The sequence below is a fragment of the Juglans microcarpa x Juglans regia genome, chromosome 4D (genome assembly GCF_004785595.1).
Source record: "Juglans microcarpa x Juglans regia isolate MS1-56 chromosome 4D, Jm3101_v1.0, whole genome shotgun sequence".
NCBI lineage: Eukaryota > Viridiplantae > Streptophyta > Magnoliopsida > Fagales > Juglandaceae > Juglans > Juglans microcarpa x Juglans regia.
Window position 1 is genome coordinate 4,820,233 of NC_054600.1, and position 18,936 is coordinate 4,839,168.

The 18,936-nt window shown below is 35.8% G+C and overlaps 1 protein-coding gene across 1 annotated transcript; it reads left to right on the forward strand.

Annotated features, from left to right (window-relative positions):
• Positions 1 to 10,570: 10,570 nt before the first annotated feature.
• Positions 10,571 to 16,067, forward strand: LOC121260332 (protein RMD5 homolog). Its single transcript, XM_041162161.1, has 2 exons — positions 10,571 to 10,723; positions 14,630 to 16,067. Exon 2 carries the CDS (start codon positions 14,673 to 14,675, stop codon positions 15,816 to 15,818), a length of 1,146 nt encoding a protein of 381 aa, XP_041018095.1. The 5' UTR covers positions 10,571 to 10,723; positions 14,630 to 14,672; the 3' UTR covers positions 15,819 to 16,067.
• Positions 16,068 to 18,936: the final 2,869 nt, after the last annotated feature.

Here is an 18,936-nt window from a genome sequence, read left to right on the forward strand (position 1 = left end):
AAAATATATGTTTATATATATATATATATATATATATATATATATATATATATATACACTAGGTGAAAGCAATGTGCAATACACTTTTGCTTAGTTTATATTAAAATTTTTTTTTTGTTAAGAACTAATTTTTTTATTAATAAGGACGTAATGTTTTCAATTAATTAAATAACGATGTAATGTTTATGTAATTTATAAATAATTACACTGTGATATATTATAAAAGAAGAGCATTAATAAAAACTATAAATAACATGGTCCTATAAATAAACATCGTCCATAGTTTTATGAAAGTTGTTTGAAATAATTTTGATTCTAAGATAACGATCTAGTATTTTTCATGATGACAATCCAACATTTTCCTCATCTTGCATTGCCTCAATAGAGAGGACATTAAAATGCCTATGATGACAATCTAACATTTTCCTCATCTTGCATTGCCTCAATAGAGAGGACATCAAAATGCCTATATTTTTTCTCCTTCAGTTTCTCTAGATCTACATAAGCTTGAATCTTCCAATTTTTTTTTGATAATTTCTCCACAACGCTTTTAATATATGTTTGATGTTCTTGCAAAATAAAATTTGAATAGCTTTACATGATTAATAAAAACCTAATTTCTTTTTTAATTAATTCATTATAATCAAACTCAATTTCTGAATAAAAGTTTCAAAAGATATCTCTTCTATATGTTCCATCAACTCAACTGCTGAACAACCAAATGTCTCTTCTGTTACTTAACCAAACATAGTAGCAGCTAGCTTTCTAGTATTATCGTCCAGTTCAACATATGCCATAACATTTTAAATGCATTGAATATATTATTTTAAATTTTAATAGTGTTAAATTCTAAATTAAATTAGATATCAATTATAAATTAAAATTGTAAAATACATACTGTGTTTTGCAGACCCCTTGGCTTTTGCAATATATACAAACGAAACTTTTATTGTATTTATATCCAGTTCCTTTATTACAGCCAACACATGACATGTAATAAAATATTTGGTTCAAGTCAATCACATTTATCTTCGCCTCTATCCAGAATTTTGCTTTCTATGTTAAATCATAATCAATTTTTAGAATGAATGCTTTTGTAAATATTTTAATTTATTACTAATAAAATAATATTTACCGCCATGGGTTGCAAATTTTAATTTATTAATTTAATTTAATTTATCTTCGTTTGTAAATTTTTTTGAGAAAATTATTTACAGAATCTTACTACTTCTCATTATGTTAATGAATAAAATGATTGTTTTAACTGTTGGATACTGTTCTACACAAGCAAGATGAAATAAAGAAATAACAATTATTTCCTACACTCAATTAAATAAATAATCAAATGATAATATACTATGAAATTGGAATCTAACAAAAGCATATTTCAATATCACATACAAAAAATGTTTTAGAAACTATTTGCCAAACTTAATTCCCCATTCCAAGCAACTACCAACTATTTCTCTACTAATTATTTTAAAAAATTCCTCTACTAATTTTTTATTTGGGTGTTATGATTTTTTTTTTTTTAAATTGTTAATTTTGAGGGGAAAGATGATGGTTTGCGAGTGGACCTAGATCACCTCGAAAGGAATAAGCAACTTGCCCGCCTGTCTACAGGCCTCCAAGTTTAATTAATATATATCCGCACTCCCCAATTTCTAAAAACTTCCATAAATCATGCTAACTTTAAATATATGATTAGATTTATTCATTCAATGTGTTTGAATATTAAAAGTATCGATTATATGTTTACCAATCTTTCTCTTAATTAAATTAAAATTTATGATAAATTATTTACAAAAAAAATAACTATTTATAATATAGAGAATAGATTCATTTTTAGAGAAAATAACTTATCATAAATAAACAGATTTTTTGTAATGAATTTGTTTCTTAGTTGATCAATGCATGGCTCCACAAAATTCCTGATTTAATAATATGACTTGTGTGAAGTATATTTTTGTTGTTTAAATTTGTTTTTGGTTTCTGAATTATGGAACTTAATTTTATTTTTACTATATATTATTTTACTCTATTAAACCCTATTTTGATTTTCCATCCTCACAAAGAGATCGATCAATGCATGTGATTTGTTTCAGTAAGTTTTCAAAATCAATAGAAAAAAAATATAATTGAAACCGGCCCAGTAGCAAGCAATTTTTTTTTTTTCCTAAGCAAGCATATTATAGATAATAAAAGATATAATGTTTAAGGAGAATCATTTCCACTATCAATATACAGAAAACAACTAGGAATTTTATCTAAGGGTAGGCTTCCAAAAACATGATTGGTAGCTGCCCATTGTGCCACTGAGTGCGTACATCGATTTTGAGATCGATGTATTTTAGCAAATTTCCAACCGTGATGATTTTTGGATATGTGCTTAATGTCCTTGATAATTGTTGATATGTTCCAGAACGAGATTGTATATGGGTTTTCAATAGATGCAATTACCAATTGAGAATCCCCTTCTATTGTCGCAAGATTATGAATTGAAGCCATCTTGGTTGCTAGCAGTACTGCTTTTTCTTCTGCAATTAAAGGGATAGTGGTTTGTACCTTTTCTGTCATGATTTCCAGAATATCTCCATTATGGTTTCTTCGTATTGCTGAGACTACTGAAAACTGATCATGCATTGCTGCATCAAAAGAAAAGCTTTAATAGTTTGAAGAAGGGGGATACCATTTTTCTTCTTTGCTTTGCTGAAATAGTTTTCCCTTCCATGCTTCTTTATAGTTTTTATAGATGTGCTTGAGCTGAAGGTTTGCCTCTTCAATGGATAGAGAAGTGTGATTATGAACAACATCATTTTTCTTCCTCCAGATAAACTCCATCATTATAACTGCAAACAGTTGGAAGTTGTGTTTTTTCTCCTTTTGAAGCTCCAATTCTCTTTCCGGATAAATGATCATCCGAATCCAATCTGATATAGAAATAATAGGCAAATTTGCAAGGTTTAGAGGCCAACTGCTTTGTTGTCACAATATTCTGTTAATAGGGCATTCTACAAAAAGATGCATTAAAATTTCTTTCTCGTGGTTGCAAAATATACATTCTTCTGTTTCTTGATGAGGAATGATTTAAGCAAGTCTAGATCTGGTAGGAAGAATATTCCAAAGAAGTTTCCAAATCAGTAGTTTATGACGATCATGGATTTTAAAACTCCACATTGGCTTGAAGAGTGTCATTGAAGGACTTTGCTGAGTTGAAACTTGATCTATTATTGTTGCCTGATATGCAGATTTCACTGAATATTTCCCATTGTGGTTTAAAGCCCAAACCACTTTATCCTGCTCATATGATCTTATTAGAATTAGAATTTTTTGTATTTCTGAGATGCGTTCCTCATCGAATAGAGTTTGCATTTTTAGAACATCCCAAATCCTGAGATTGATATTTATAAGATCTGATACTGTGAGAGTTGGATATTCCAGATCCATACCTTGGATTGGCTGTGGTTTGAAATTTATCAAAGAGGGAACCCACAGATCCTGCCAGATATTTACTGATTCTCCATTATAAATTTGGAAGCATTGACCTCTGTTGAGTAAATTTTTTGTTTTGAGTATTCATTTCCACATGCACGAATCTGATGTTTTCTGCGAAGCCTCCCAAAATATTGTGTTTTGTAAATATTTGGCAGCTAGGATAGAGCACCACAAGTCATTTCTAGATCCATTTAATTCCCATCTTTTTTTGCTAGCATTGCTTGATTCATCTTTTCCATCAATCTGATACCAATGCCTCCTTCTTTTTTAGGTTGACAGATAGATTTTCAAGACTTGAGTGTCAAATTATGAACTTTGTCTTTTGAGAATCCCCACCAAAAATTTTTGAAGGCTGTATCAAGAGTTTTGCAGACTGATTTTGGTAGCTGGAAAGTACTCATATGGTATGTTGGTATTGTACTTACTACTGATTTGATTAACATGATTCTGCCAGCTTGGGCTAATAGTTTTGACTTCCAATCTTCCAATTTTTTCCTCACTTTGCTCAGCATTTCACTGTAGTTTTCTTTTTTCTTCTACTGAAGGAGGTGGGCAATCCCAAATATTTCATTCTAGCTTATGTTGATTTGTAAGGTAACCATTGAGAAATATCTGTTTTTGTTGCTTGGCTTGTGTTTCTGGTGATAAACAGTGAAGACTTGCTCATATTGATTTTTTGTCCTGACCAGCTTTGATATTTTGTAAGACACTCTGAAATGTTTTGAGCATTTCTTTCTGTGGCCTTTGCAAATATGATTGTGTCGTCTGCAACTAATAAGTGTGACACTGTTGGACTGTGTTTGCTAATTCGAACCCCTTTCAATTTCTGTTGGGCTTCAGCCTTTAATAAAATCCTAGATAAGGCCTCTGTGACCAATATAAAGAGAAATGGTGATATTGGGTCACCTTGCCTGATTCCTCTCTGGATTTGAAGAAGCCTCTTGGTGAACCATTGATGAGGATAGAGAACGACACTGTTGTTATACACTCTTTAATCAGATTTATCCATTTTTGATTGAATCCCAAATTTTGCATCACTATAAAGAGAAAATCCCACTCTACCTGATCATATGCCTTTTCCATATCTAGCTTAATCGCCATCAGACCTTTTTTGCCTGTCTTTTTTTTGAGATGATGAAAAAGCTCGTGGGCTATGATAGTATTTTCCTTAATATTTCTACCCGGGATGAAGGCTGTCTGTAGTGGAGAAATGATTTTTGGGAGTAGGATTTTAAGATGGTTGGCTATGATTTTGGTGATAATCTTATAGTTGACATTCGTGAGACTGATAGGGTGATATTGGCTTCGGATATTTGGACTTGCCGTCTTTGGGATAAGAGCAATGTTGGTATGATTAATCTGCTTAAGAAGCTGATCATCGCTAAAGAAATTCTGAACTGCCAATATAACTTTCTTTTTAACAATGCTCCAATAATGCTTATAGAAAAGAGCTGTCATTCCATCTGGCCTTGGAGCTTTATTGCTAGGAATCTGTTTTAGAGCTTCTAGTATTTCCTCTTCTTCTCGTATGGCAATTAGAGATTCATTCTCTATATCCGAAATTTGCTTTTCAAAGAGGCTATCCAGTTGAGTCGGAATACTTGGATTTGAAGAGGAATATATAGTTCTGAAATGATTAATAAAGGAAGACTCTATAACAGTAAGGTCCATTAACCAATTACCTGGTGCCAGTTTGATTGATTCAATAGCATTTTTTCTTCTTCGGATGGTTATTGTCAAATGATAGAACTTGGTGTTGAGATCCGTTGAAGTAAGCCAAGTGAGTCTGAATTTTTGCTTCCATAAGATTTCTTCATATTCTCTTTGCTTGTGAAGTCTATGTTGCAAGAATCTTTCTTTTTCTTGATTGGAAGGAGTCATAAGATTACCTTGTACTTCGAGAAGTTCATTTTCTATCTGATTTATATTTTGGTTGATTTGCCCAAAGTGATTCTTGTTCCAGATTTTGAGAGCCTCCTTAGTAGACTTGATTTTCTTGCATAAGCTGCAAGACGGATTACCCAAATAAGGTTTACTTTATGCTTCACTGATTATTTGATGGCTTAATGGCTCACGGGTCCAGAATTTTTCAAACTTGAAAGATGGAGCTTGACGAATATTAGTCGTAGTAGCTAACAAAATTGGATGGTGATCTGAAGCTGATGATGCTAGGTGTTGCAATGTAGCATCTGAAAAAAGCAATCTCCATTGGGTTGGTGCATATACAAAAGTAATCAACCAAGGTTGATGTGTAGGATCAGAGTAAACTAGAACTGAAATTGCATTAATATTTATATTTACAGGTTCTATTTCTACACCCGGTCTCCACAAAAGTAACAGTCCCCCTTTTTTACAAGCAGCAAGAACATGAACAAAATGATGGAAACCTAAACTATTTACAATAGAAATGGTGCGATCATTCGTCACCAAGGTTTCCGACAAAAAAACTACATCCGGGTTATAATTTCTAATATTAGCCCTTAAGTTTCTAATTGCTTTGGGACTGCTAATCCCCTGCAATTCCATGCCATTGTCTTCATTTGGCTGCTAGAGGCATTTTTAAGCTTGCCTCGCTAGCTGATTTGGACTTTCCTTGAGAGGGTACTGGTGGTCTGCTATAAGGGCTGAATTTGGCTTTTCCTTTTGATTTTTTTTCCTTCCCCAAAGATGCATGCATTTCCATAAGAGTTAAAGCCATTGAGGCTTCATCAGTTTGTTGCTTTAGAATTTTACCTTCACTTGGATCAACTTTCGCCACTTTGATAATGCGTTGAGACTTTCTTTTTGGTGCCTCAGAGAGTTCAACAATCTGCTTCCTTTTGCATGGGAGAGTCGCCTTAGGACTAATTTCACTGTGAATAGGATCATCTGATAAAAATGTTGTTGGGTCAAGTTGCATGGGGCTGAATTCACAATGAGGATTTAATTCTTCAAGTAGTAGAGTATTCATCTGGCTTGGAGGGAATTCCATTGATTTTTCGTGGGAGTGAATTTCGGGACTGTTGCATGGAACAGTTGCTTTCACATTGAGAGATGGAAGGTCATCTGAATCATGTGAACAATGAAGATTGAAATTGGAGCTTTCACAAGGAGCTGAAGGGTTGAAGCTTGAATATTCCGTAATTGTTGCATGGGGTTGAATAATTAATGGGCTTAAATCTGATTATGATGCCTGGGGCCTTTTAGAAATTAAATGTGAGAATCCATAAAAAGAGGTCTTGTTTCCCTTTGTGAACTTGAAGTACCCGTGGGCTCCATAAGAAAAGATTGGTGAAGTCCAAGCCCAATTCCTAAGCCAAGCCCATGTGTTTCCTTTTGAGATTTGTATTTATTCACAGCCGAATAAACCTGCTGCCATTGAGATCTCCATGGTGGACTATATTTCATTGACTCAATGGCTGTAGAAGATTCTTGTCCCGATGGAGTAAATGCATCAGATACCTGCGTCTTTAAAGCAGAAGACAAAAGGGATATTTTCTGATTTGAGGTAAGGTTGCTTGATTCAGTGGTTGGGTGAACAATGAAAAAATTAACTTTTCTTGGTGGAAGAATTAATGATCCTGGATCACTGTAGATGCAAGGCGTTGTTGAGGTTTCTCTCATGAAATTTCTAGAAGACCTTTTTGAACTCACTGAAGATGAAAACAATTTCTAGAAATCCGGTTTGTTGACTGATACTCTCTCTATATGATCTCTTGCAAATCTGTTCTGGCCCTTAAGAATGATTTCCTGTTGTTTACTTGCTTGGATGATTTCTTTTCCCTTGTAGTCGTTACCAATAGTAGAGACCGAAGAAGAAAAATTTTCCAAGTGCTTAGTTTCTTCGTACTACCCACTATCTGTTGGATGAAATGCTTGACTATTCTCATTATTACTATTAAACTCTGCTCTGATCTATGGTCCAAACTTTAGTCTTGTTGGTGGTGAGCTTAGAAAACCATAGAAGATTTGGGAATGTCCAAGTCTTCCATATGCATAGCAAAAGTCTGATAACTTTTCATATTTGATAGCTATCCAGATTTCATTGTTACCGAGTCTTGGCATCATAAACCCTTGTTGAAGAGGTGTTGTGATGTCTAGCTCAACTTTAATTCTTATAAATTTTCGGAAAGTTAAGCCATAGAGAGGATCTTCCTCCATCTTGATCAAGTTACCAATTGCTTTCCCAATTTCTTTGGCATTGTTGAGTGTTATGTAATCCAGAGGAAATCCATGAATTTGTACACAAGATTTAGATTGATTTCATGGAGAGATGCACTCGAGGACCATGGTTTCAGAATAAGCAAATGCCTTTTGATATTCTAAGGGGTTTGATTAAGCACTTTGAACTTATCTTGAGATGTTCTAAACGTGAATATAAATTTCTTTATATCCATATCTTCTATGAGAAAGTTTTGGATGAAGTTTCAAGAGGCTTTAATACTAGAATGAATATCATATTTGTTCAAGGGTCTATTAGCTACTAACCTTCCTATTAGGATTTTGTCTGAAGTAGCTTTTGCTATCTCTGGATCAGGTTGAAGATTAAGATCATGCCAAGACAATGCTTTTGTTTGAAGGATCAGTGAGTTCATATCCATCTGAAGATGAAATCTACGTAGAAGTGTTTGATGGTTGGAAGGAAACTGAGGATTGCTTTAGCAGACCAAGATGTTTAGAAAACCTTTCTGTAAAATAAATAATTACTCAAAAATTTAGCAACAGTAAGTGTAGAAGAGTTTTACACCTCCTAGATAGAGAAAGTCTGACTTCTCTCTAGCCGGCTTCTTTCCATTAGCAAGCAATTTAATAATCAGCACAAAAATCAATTTGCATTAATGGGGTCTATTAAATTTAAGGGAAACAATAAAAATCATTAAAACAAGAATTCACGAAACTCGCTGAGGTAGTGAACGGTAGAAGGAGCAAACCGTCCTTTACAAATTTGCAGGGGTAAAATTGGGAAGCAGAATGGAAGACGAAAAATTACTATTAAAATGACAATAAAAGAAGGCATGACTGATTTAGAAAAAAAGCGTTAACTTTAATGGAAAATAATAAAATCTGTTAAAACAAGAATTTTTGTTAGATAGCCACTTTATATATATATATATATATGTGCGCGCCCGCGCGCGCGTTTGAAGAGTTTAGATTGTCGGGAAAGTTAACAGCTCGACAAACTCCCTCAACCACAATTTATTCAAATGGGCAATTTCAAAATCACTCGATGGATGAGTAATTATTCACTAGTATTTGAATATGAGTACGTGGTACATTTATTCTATGATAGGATGTCATGTATTTTGATGTCGTGCCATTGTATGATAAGATGAGAGTACCACATCATTCATAATTCCAAACTATCTAATCATTTGAGAAGCGTTAAGCTTATGAAGAGGTTTTACGAAACTAAACTTACAAACTGATTGGCTTGATGTGATATATTATTTTAACTTTACAAAAAGGAGTTTTATATATCAAACATGTCAATTTGTAAAATTGTTTTTAGAATTTTCTTTACAAACCTAGCATTTTTTTAATAATATTCATCATCCATTTTCCATTGATGTAGTCTACCCATTTATTTTTTAGAAAAATTTGGATGAAAATCTCCTGTATTTGATCATATTTGAGATTTGGCCATTATGCAATTTTTGAATTAGTCCTTCTGTCTGTAGGGCTCCCAAACCTATACTAGAAGAGGAAGTGAAACTAAATTTCGTCTATCCTAATGAATGGCAAACGTGTCATCCTATAAGGCAGTCACGTGTTGAATATTTTTGGAAGTATCTCGCTCCTTCAACCACCATGAGTGGCCGAATATGACCCTGGTTCGGTCTCCAAGGGGGCTGAACACCTAGTGGCAACCAAACTAACTTGCTTCGACCACGCTTTGTAGGATTTGGCCATCCATGAGGTCGTGGGGTGGCCAGTGGGGTGAAGGACTATCCTCCCTGCCAAAACTCTTTATTTATTTATTTATTTTGTTTTTTTTTTTTTGAATTTTTGTAAAACAAGTTATTATAATTTTACTTTTTTTTTTAATTCGAAGTTTTAAAAAATAAGAGAAAAAAAATCTCAAGATGTAATAACTTTACAAAGACAATTTGTGATGTAAGAGGTTCATGTGTAAATTCTAAAAAAACGTTGCACAATGGTTGAATCTCAAATATGGAAAATAAAAAATTCTCTTCATCAGTCACTATTTATCATCCTACACCTTATGAAAAACATCTCACATTTTATAAAAAATATCCTCACACCTTATGAAAAAGTCATAGGTATGGGATGTGAGAGTATGAAAAAGCTATAGGTATGAGATGTGAAAGTAAATATTGACTGATGTATAGTATTCCTCATGAAAAGTTTATCTAAATTTTCTTATTTTTATTATGTAGACTGATCTTTGTGTATTTCTCACTTTCTTATTGAATCTTATTTAGCAAAAAAAGAGAAATAATAAATCTTTTTACAAGGTATAAAATTTAATGGAGTATTTATTTTTAAATAAAAAATAAGAAGACTCGTTTGGACAGTAAGATAAGATGATATAAATAGTGATAATTTGTGAATAGTAATAAAATTATTAATTAAAATTAAATGAGATAAGTTGAGATGAGATGAGATTTTGTATTCAAATGGGCCCATTTATTAAGACTTTCATTTTCTGTAAAAAATCAAAATCAAAATAAAAGGCCACAATCATTTGATAACCTGGTTGACTGAGGAAAGAAAAGGATAAAATAGAAAGAGAAATAAATTTCTATTTTGTACGATAAACTTGTCAATAATTTATATGAATTTTTAGTGCGCTTTCACGTATCCGTTAATTTTTTTTTAGATTCAATCGGATGGGCCCCAGCCCATATACTAAGCGGTCCAAATTATATCTTTGGATAAAAATAATCTGACGTGATTTGTATGTAAAGAAAATTATAAAAATGCAGGAAATATAATATTAGGTGTCACATGCATCAATATATATTATATTATATATATAATAGACGTGACAGACTCACATTACAATTATTTTATATAAAAATTAGTTTTTAAATGAAATACAATTATGAGATGCATTAATAAAGAGTTTACTGTTTCTATAGAAAAAAAAAAAATAACGATTTTAGTAAATCCACGGACAAATCTCTCTTGCGTCTAGGGCGTTGCTTTCTCCAAAGGTTTCTCTCCCAGATACCCTCCGATCACCTTGCCCGAATCGGTTTTCTCCACTTCGCTTCTCCGCTCTCCGGTACGGCTCTCTTTCTCTCTCTCAGAATATTTGGTAGAATTTGTTGCAGAGAAATTTATTTCTTAGAACATTTGCGTCTACACAGTTATTCAAATCTTGGAATTTCAAGTGGCATTCTCCTGAATCTCATATTTCCATACTTTGCTTTTGTTTCCAACTTACTTGAATTTGAATTCAATATTTCGTTTTGGTTTCTTGATTCTTAAAACTCGATTCGTTTTATTTCTTGGTTTTTTTTTTTTGGCCTGGTTGAAAATCTTATTGATCTGTTAGTCCAATAAGATTTTCATCAATTATTAGTAAACATATGATTAGTTTTTCAGTTATTTTTGGCGGTGCGATGAATATGATTTTTTTTTTTTTAAATACGACTCAGTTAAAAGCAATTGACGAAGGAACTGTTTTAATCAGCTTAGAAAGTGAGTTTTTTTTTTCTTTTTTTCCTTTTAATTCCGAAGTTTGAGTGAACGAGTATAGGATTTGACTTTTCTTGCAAATAAAAACCGTGAATAGCTTTTGAAATTTAAAATCTATGATTGCAAAATGAATACATTCTGAAACTAAGATAGTTATTGGAATGTTTCTTCTAATTTAGAGTATTGGATCGGAAAGCAGGCAACTGGTTTAATTGATATGCACGTGCTTTACATGTCATGGCTTTGTAATTAAATCTACATTGCGAATGACAAGTAAATTTATGTAGCCTGTCATTAATATAGTTGAGATTAGTTTGTTTTGAAATTTGTGTAATCTTAAGATTCTTTGAATTTCCACTGTAGGTTTAGTTTTTCGAGTTTTCAGAGAACACCTAATTGATGAGTGTTAGAATAATTTTGTTTTGAACTCCTACAGTGTTTAAGACAACTTATATTTTGTTGAGCATCTTTGGGTTTCCACTATAGGGTTGGTATGATTCCGTATGATGCGTGTTTGCTCTTAGGAGCTTTCCCAGATGCTCTTCTGATTATTTTGGGTGGGACCTGTGACTGTGTGGAAAGCAATCTAAAGGAAGAACAAATGAACCTAAAAAAGAAAATTTTATTCGAGTCTGCACATCATATATCTGCAGTCATTGGATGGTTTAGATGCTTCGGATATTTGTGTTTACCGATTGATAACTATGTGGAGTTTTGTCAGTCTGGAAGAGGCTCTATTTTTCAAAAGGAGGGAGATTAACTCTCATCAAAAGTACCCTTTCCAATCTTCCCATGTACTTTCTTTCCTTGTTTCCTTTACCGGTGGGGGTGGCTAATCTGATTGAAGAATTATGTAGAGCCTTTTTGTGGGTGGCATGGGTGAGGAAAATAAATTTCATCTTGTGAATTGGAAAAAAGTGTGCAGTCCGAAGAAGTTGGGAGGTTTGGGGGTGCGTAACTTGATCACTTTTAATAAAACTCTATTAGGAAAGTGGTTGTGGAGATTCCAATTGGAAGGGACTTGGTTGTGGAGAATGGTTGTGGGTCGGAAGTATGGTTGTGATTGGGGGAGTTGGTGTTCCAAGGAGCGTAGGGGGTCTTATGGTGTGAGTCTTTGGAAATTTATTAGAAAGGGGTGGAAGGTGTTTGCAACACATCAATTTAGAGGTTGGAGAGGGCACAAGAATTAGGTTCTGGTTTGATGAGGTTTGATGAATGGTGTGGTGAGAGAGCTCTATTTTCTGTTTTTTCAGGTGTTTTCAGATTGGCTGGAAATCAGCAGGCCGCTGTCTCAGATGTTCTGTGTCGAGCCAATGATACAGTGCATTGGAATATGATCTTTTCTAGAAATGTGCAGGATTGGGAAGTTGAGGAGATAGCAGGTTTTTTCAGCTTGCTTTATTCCAAGAGGATAGGAGGTAATGGGATTGATAGAATGCTGTGGAAACCTTCGGGGAGTAAAAATTTTTCTGTTAAATCTTTCTATAAGGTGTTGACAAATTATCAGCCCATTGCGTTTCCATGGAAGGGTATTTGGAGAGTTCCTATGCCTCCCAAAGTTGCATTTTTTACTTGGACAGTAGCTTTAGGAAAGATTTTGATGGTTGACAATTTAAGGAAACGGGAGATGATTGTAATGGAGTGGTGTTATATGTGTAAGAACAATGGTGAATTGATTGACCACCTTTTTCTACATTACAAGGTGGCAAGGGATGGGATGACATATTTAGTAGAGCCGGGTTGACTTGGGTTATGCCCAAGAGTGTGGTGGAGCTCCTAGCATGTTGGAATAGGCATCATCATAGCCCTCCACTGGCTGCAACTTGGAGGATGGCTCCTTTGTGCTGATTGTGGTGTATATGGATGGAAAGAAATGAGAGGTGCTTCAACAACAAGGAGAGAGCTGTGGGGAATTATGGAATTTTTTTGTACTTTCTCTGGTTCAATGGCTTTCTGCTATAGTTTTAAAGGGAGGGAATGTTCATGACTTTTTGCTATCTTTTCAACTTTCTAGAATGTAACTAGGTGTCTCTTTTGTATACTTCTTGTGTACATGGGCTTTGCCTAGTTTTGTTCGATCAATGAAATTTCTTACTTATCAAAAAAAAAAAAAAAAAAAAAAAGTACTGGTGAGAATAATATCAGTAAAATACACCAATGTTTAATTTTATTTATCCTTGCAGCTGGAGTTATTTTAGTTATAAAACTTAGTAAGTGAGGAGCTGTAGCTTTATAAATGTTCTGATAGGTGGGGTCCTGCATTATCTACATCTGAGTCATAGGATTTTCTGCTATGAAATATGGTAGAAAATTCGTTGAGTTCTAGCATGCCATGAGGTTTATGCAGAATGCACTTAAAAGAGAATTAAGTAGTCGATATTAGGGAAAGGTGATTGGTGTACGAGAAAAAAGAAAAGAAACGAAAAAGGGTAATGAAAAGTGATAAATAGATTGAAGCACTCTAAGGCTTGTGTTGCTTTTGATCTGGCCAAGGCATAATGTTGTAATTAGGAATGAAGGGAATTCTGGAAAAATGAATGACAAAAAAAAAAAAAAATGGGGGGACAACTAAATTAGTAGTACTTTTGCTGTCATTGGGAATTGCAGTGAACAAGCCTACATGAATGGGACTTGAATTGTCAATCCGAGCATGGTGCTATCTCCCAGCCAGCCCATGGAAGCTTCTTTTTTTCAGATTTGAAACATGTCTGTTGAATGTCCCACAATCGGAATCAAAGTTATAAGCTAATATTGTTGCCTTATTTTTAATCTAAAATGGAAAATCAGCAGGGAAGGGGCCTTGTTGGCCTTTAGTGCAATCACATCCTCAATTTAAAACCACAATCACACACCTACTGATGGGCCTCGTGGCTGAGTTACTCCATATCATGAAGTTTGTATAAATGATTAATCATTACTTATTGTTGATGTTATGCTTACTAATAAGTGAATCTATAAGGGTATTGTTAGAAGCCCCAAATCACACATAGGGGTTGGAGTCTGATTGCTTTCATGGCATTCATATTGAATCTCTTTTTCTTTATGTCTGGTTTGTTTATTATTCCATGAAATGACTGCTGTAACTTTGTCTTCATTCACGACCACTTCTGTTGTAGTTTTTCTTTGGCAGTAGATATGTTCTTTAATGATTTGATTAACATGATACATTTAATTGGAGATAGTGACCATTATCACCCCTCTCCTTTGTGGCAGAAATGGCTGCAAGTTACTGCCATCTTCGTTTCTTCTGAAAGTTGCTTTTAAAGTTTTTCGATGTAATTATTTCTCGCATGTTGGTACTGGCCCTAAAACTTTTCAATCAATTAGGGTTTGATACAGTACAGGCCCTCTAAGAAGCAAATATTTTCTTCTGAAATTGCTTTTGCGAAGCTTCTAGTCTCCTCATTTTATGCACTGGAGTAGTATAACCTGAATCCCTGATTGATACATTGATATTACAATCATATGAATCCTTGTATCTTTCCTACAGGTGTTCTGCAGCACAAATTTCTGATAGGGTGATTAACAGGAAGATGGAGCTGAATAGTATTAAAGATGCTTTTGACCGTGTTGCAAAGAAACAAAAGCTGTCCTGTTCTAAAAGTCAAGAAGTAATTGACCAGATTATCCAAGAAATTGAGAAGGCATTAGGGAAAATACAGCCGTCCCTTTCTGATTATAATCATGTCCTTTCTGATCTTCGAACCACACTAAAAGATATTGCTCCACTCAGTCAGCTGGAGGGTACCCAAAAGGAGCTGAACATAGCACTAAGCAAGTATGCAAAGGTTATTGAGAAATCTTTCAATCCAGACATAGCTAAGGCTTATCGAAACATCGAATTCGACGTGCACACGGTGAACCAGATAATTGCCATCCATTTTTATCGACACGGTTTTTTTGACATTGGTGACTGCTTCATAAGCGAGGCCAGGGAACTAGAACCTGCTGCTTCTATGAAATCCTCATTTTTGGAAATGTTTCAGATACTTGAAGCTATGAAGCATTGGAACCTAGAGCCAGCACTGAACTGGGCAGCAAACAACTCTGATAAACTTAAACAAAATGGATCAGACCTTGTTCTGAGACTTCACAGCATGCAGTTTCTGGAAATACTGAAGAAGGGAAGTAGAAATGAAGCTCTGAAATATGCCAGAAATCACCTCACTCCCTTTTCTTCCGACCACATGGCTGAATTACAGAAGCTCATGGCCTGTCTTCTCTTCACTGGAAGACTTGATAGCTCCCCATACTCTGCATTAATATCGCCAACTAACTGGGAGAAATTAGCTGAGGAGCTGAGCAAACAGTTCTGCAATATTCTTGGGTACTCTTTTGAGAGCCCGTTAAGTGTGACTATAGCAGCAGGGGTCCAGGGGTTGCCACCTCTTTTGAAGTTTATGAATGTGATGGCAGGGAAGAAGCAGGAATGGCAAACCATGAAGCAGTTGCCTGTGCCAGTGGAGTTGGACAAGGAATTTCAGTTCCATTCCGTCTTTGTATGTCCAGTGTCCAAGGAGCAATCGACTGACGATAACCCACCAATGTTGATGCCTTGTGGCCATGTGCTGTGCAAGCAATCAATTATGAAGATGTCGAAGAACAGCACAAAATCTTTCAAGTGCCCTTACTGTCCATCCGATGTTGAAGCAACAAAATGTAGGCAACTTTATTTGTGATGCACACCTCAATATGCTCATGAATCATGGGGTGGTATTCCTCTCTTTTCTCCTCACTCCCCCCCAACCTCTCTCTCTCTCTCTCTCTCTCATGTACTAAATCATGTTGTGTAGAAGAAACCAGTTGTGTTCAGTAGCGGAATGTGTTGTGATGGTGGCAAAAATTTACGATCTAATGTCTGTCGTTGCATTGTTGTAAATAGATATTCCTTGTCTGTTGTTAATGAAACTGTCTTCTCAGTCTGATCATTTACATACCACGTCAGTTAAGGTTTTTTTTTTCCATTTCCCGCACGCCAGTCTCCCTCCCCCACTTTCCCAACTCGAACCCGCCAGGCAGAGAGTCGTTCGCTTGCACAACCCCGCTTGCTGCCAGGTATGCCGATTTTAGCCATCTGTGTAGACCATTTTGGACGAATAAATGGAGAACAATGAAAACCTCAGGTGCGATTCCCATTCTTTTGTTTCAGTATTGGAAATGAAAGGTTGATGATGGTTGAAGAACAATGCAAATTAAAACATTGTTGAGAAAGAGGAAAAAGTGAATGAAGGGTAGTAGTTGACATAGAGAGAGAGGCATGTCAACGATGATGGTGGAGCTACAGATGGATGGTGAGCGAGCGGAAAAATGGAGTGAAGAAATTGGGGGAAGAAATGGGTATTGAGAGAAGATGAGGGACGGGGGCTTCAACGTCAGGGACGGGAATGGCATGGAGGGATGTCACAAGCTAGATTTAGGGTTTCACGAAGAAGATTGGAAGAGGGAGGGAGCTTTGGACAGAGGGGATGGAAGGGTTCTGTGTACTTGGATTAACTACTGAGGGTTAGTCAACGTAGTTCAACTGAAGTACATGGCTGGTGAGTCGGGCCAAGTTGATGGGCCTCCAACTACTTCATTTCTTTTGTTACGTTTTTATTCTATATTTGTCTTAGTGGGCCGGGAGCTTGTTCCTTGGGACGGAGTTATGATATAGAGACTCACGTGTATTTGCTTTAGCCTTTTTATTTTCAAACTGGCCAATGGAGTTATGATTGTTTTTCGTTTATGGATGCGTGAGAGTATATGTACTGGAGGCAATGATTTGTTAGAATTATTCTGGAATGTTATAGATGTTATCTTGTCTTCTTCTCTCCCATTTTTCTTTTCTCTATCATTTGGAGGAGTTATCCTCGAAGAGAGCATTTTTGTGACTTTGGTGTCAGAGAGACATTGGTATCTATGTTTACTAATTACATGCAAAGGCAGAGGGCACTAGACTGAACCAGCTACAAGATGGGCTCAATGCCCTAAAAAAATCTATAGATTCTCTATTATCAAAACTTGGAAACCAAAATGCTAGCACTGAAAAGGAAAACTGATCCCATTGTTAATCAGTTATCAGCTTTGACAGTGGAGTTGCAGAGGAGAAATCAGAACAATAGCCCTAGTGGGCATGGAGGTGGGGTGCAGGCCAGATTAGTAAGTCTGGACTTCCCAGTCTTCCATGGAGAAGATCCAGCTGGTTGGATTTATAAGGTACACAAGTTTTTTGCCATTCACAATACCTTGTCACAACATCAAATCAAGTTAGCATTATTTCACATTCAGGGTAGAGCCTTAATATGGTTTCAAGACCTAGAGGAGTTAGGGCAAATGGCTTACTAGGATTCATTTATGAAGGCATTGTTGGTTAGATTTGGATCGAAAGCCTATGATGATCAAATGAAATCTCTTATTTAGTTTAGGCAAAATGGGACTGTAAAGGAGTACAAAGATAGGTTTGAATAGGTGTGCTACCTGCATCCCCTGGACAAGGGTATCGAACCCCACCCCTGCATGGTTGGGGGAAGGGGGGGTGGAGTTTTGCCCCGAGACTCCGACCCCACCCCCCGTCCGCATGTCGGAGGGTGGATTGGCCCTTGGTCTTCCATAATCAACCAACCAAAATGTCAAAAATCATTGGCAATTCGGCCATGGCTCAATAAACTAGTGAACAAACACCAACCAAAGAGAGATATCGACTGGAGTTGACGGAGAAAGGGAGAGAGAGACAACGACGGCGACGGTGTTGCCATGAAACCAGCACACACACACACACACACACACACAGACGCAAGGATTTGATGTACTAAGGAAGGGCCGGGGGGATTTTTATTTAGAACCTTATAAAAAAAGACTTTGTTTTGGGGAAAGCCTCAAAACAAAATCTTCTTATTAAAAGATATATATATATATATATATATATATATATATATTAAGCGAACGAATGGGGCCCAATGCAGGTGAACCTGTCCTCGCGTCTATGGTCAGGTGCAGGTGGGGGGGCCCGCACCCCGCATCTGACAACTGGGATCGCTTGGTGGGAGGTGGGCGGGCAGAGAGGATGCGGGGCCCCTTGCCCACCCCTAGATTTGAAACACTATCCAATAGACTAAGGCGATTATCTGACCCTTATAAATTAAGTGGCTTCATTAGTGGGTTGAGGGATGACAATAGACTCCCAGTTAGGATATTTAACCCACCAAACTTGACGGCTGCATATGGTTTAGCCAAAATACATTAGGAAAATGTAAACCTATCCAAGAAAAACAATAGATTTGGTCTTGCTTACTCTCATGACCCATGAATACTTAAGAAACCCAACTTACCCTTAGGGAAATCAGCAAGAGTGTACCCAAACCCAACCTACAAATTCAGAAAATAAACCAACACTAAATGAAGGAGAGAAGGGAAAAAGGGCTATGTTATATATACTATGATGCTAAATGGAGTCCTCGTCACAAATGTCATAATTGTAAGCTCTATCTTTTAGAAGAGGTCTTGATGGAAAAGGAAAGGGAAGGCAGCACAGAAGATCTTCCAGCTAAGAAGGAGGAAGAAGTAGGAGCAGTGGATGGAAAAGATAATCCAAGGGAACCTTGAAATATCTCTCCAAGCTCTAACATGTTCTTAAAACCCAAAAACCATGAGGGTAGTAGGAAGAATTGGGGCTCAATGGGTTTCTATCCTAATTGATACTGGATCCACTTACAATTTTTTGAATCTAGCAATGTTAGAGAAGGTTAAATGGCCACTTAACTTTGTTGAGAATGTTAGAGTGAGGGTAGCAAGTGGGGAGTTGATTCTCAGTGAAAGGAA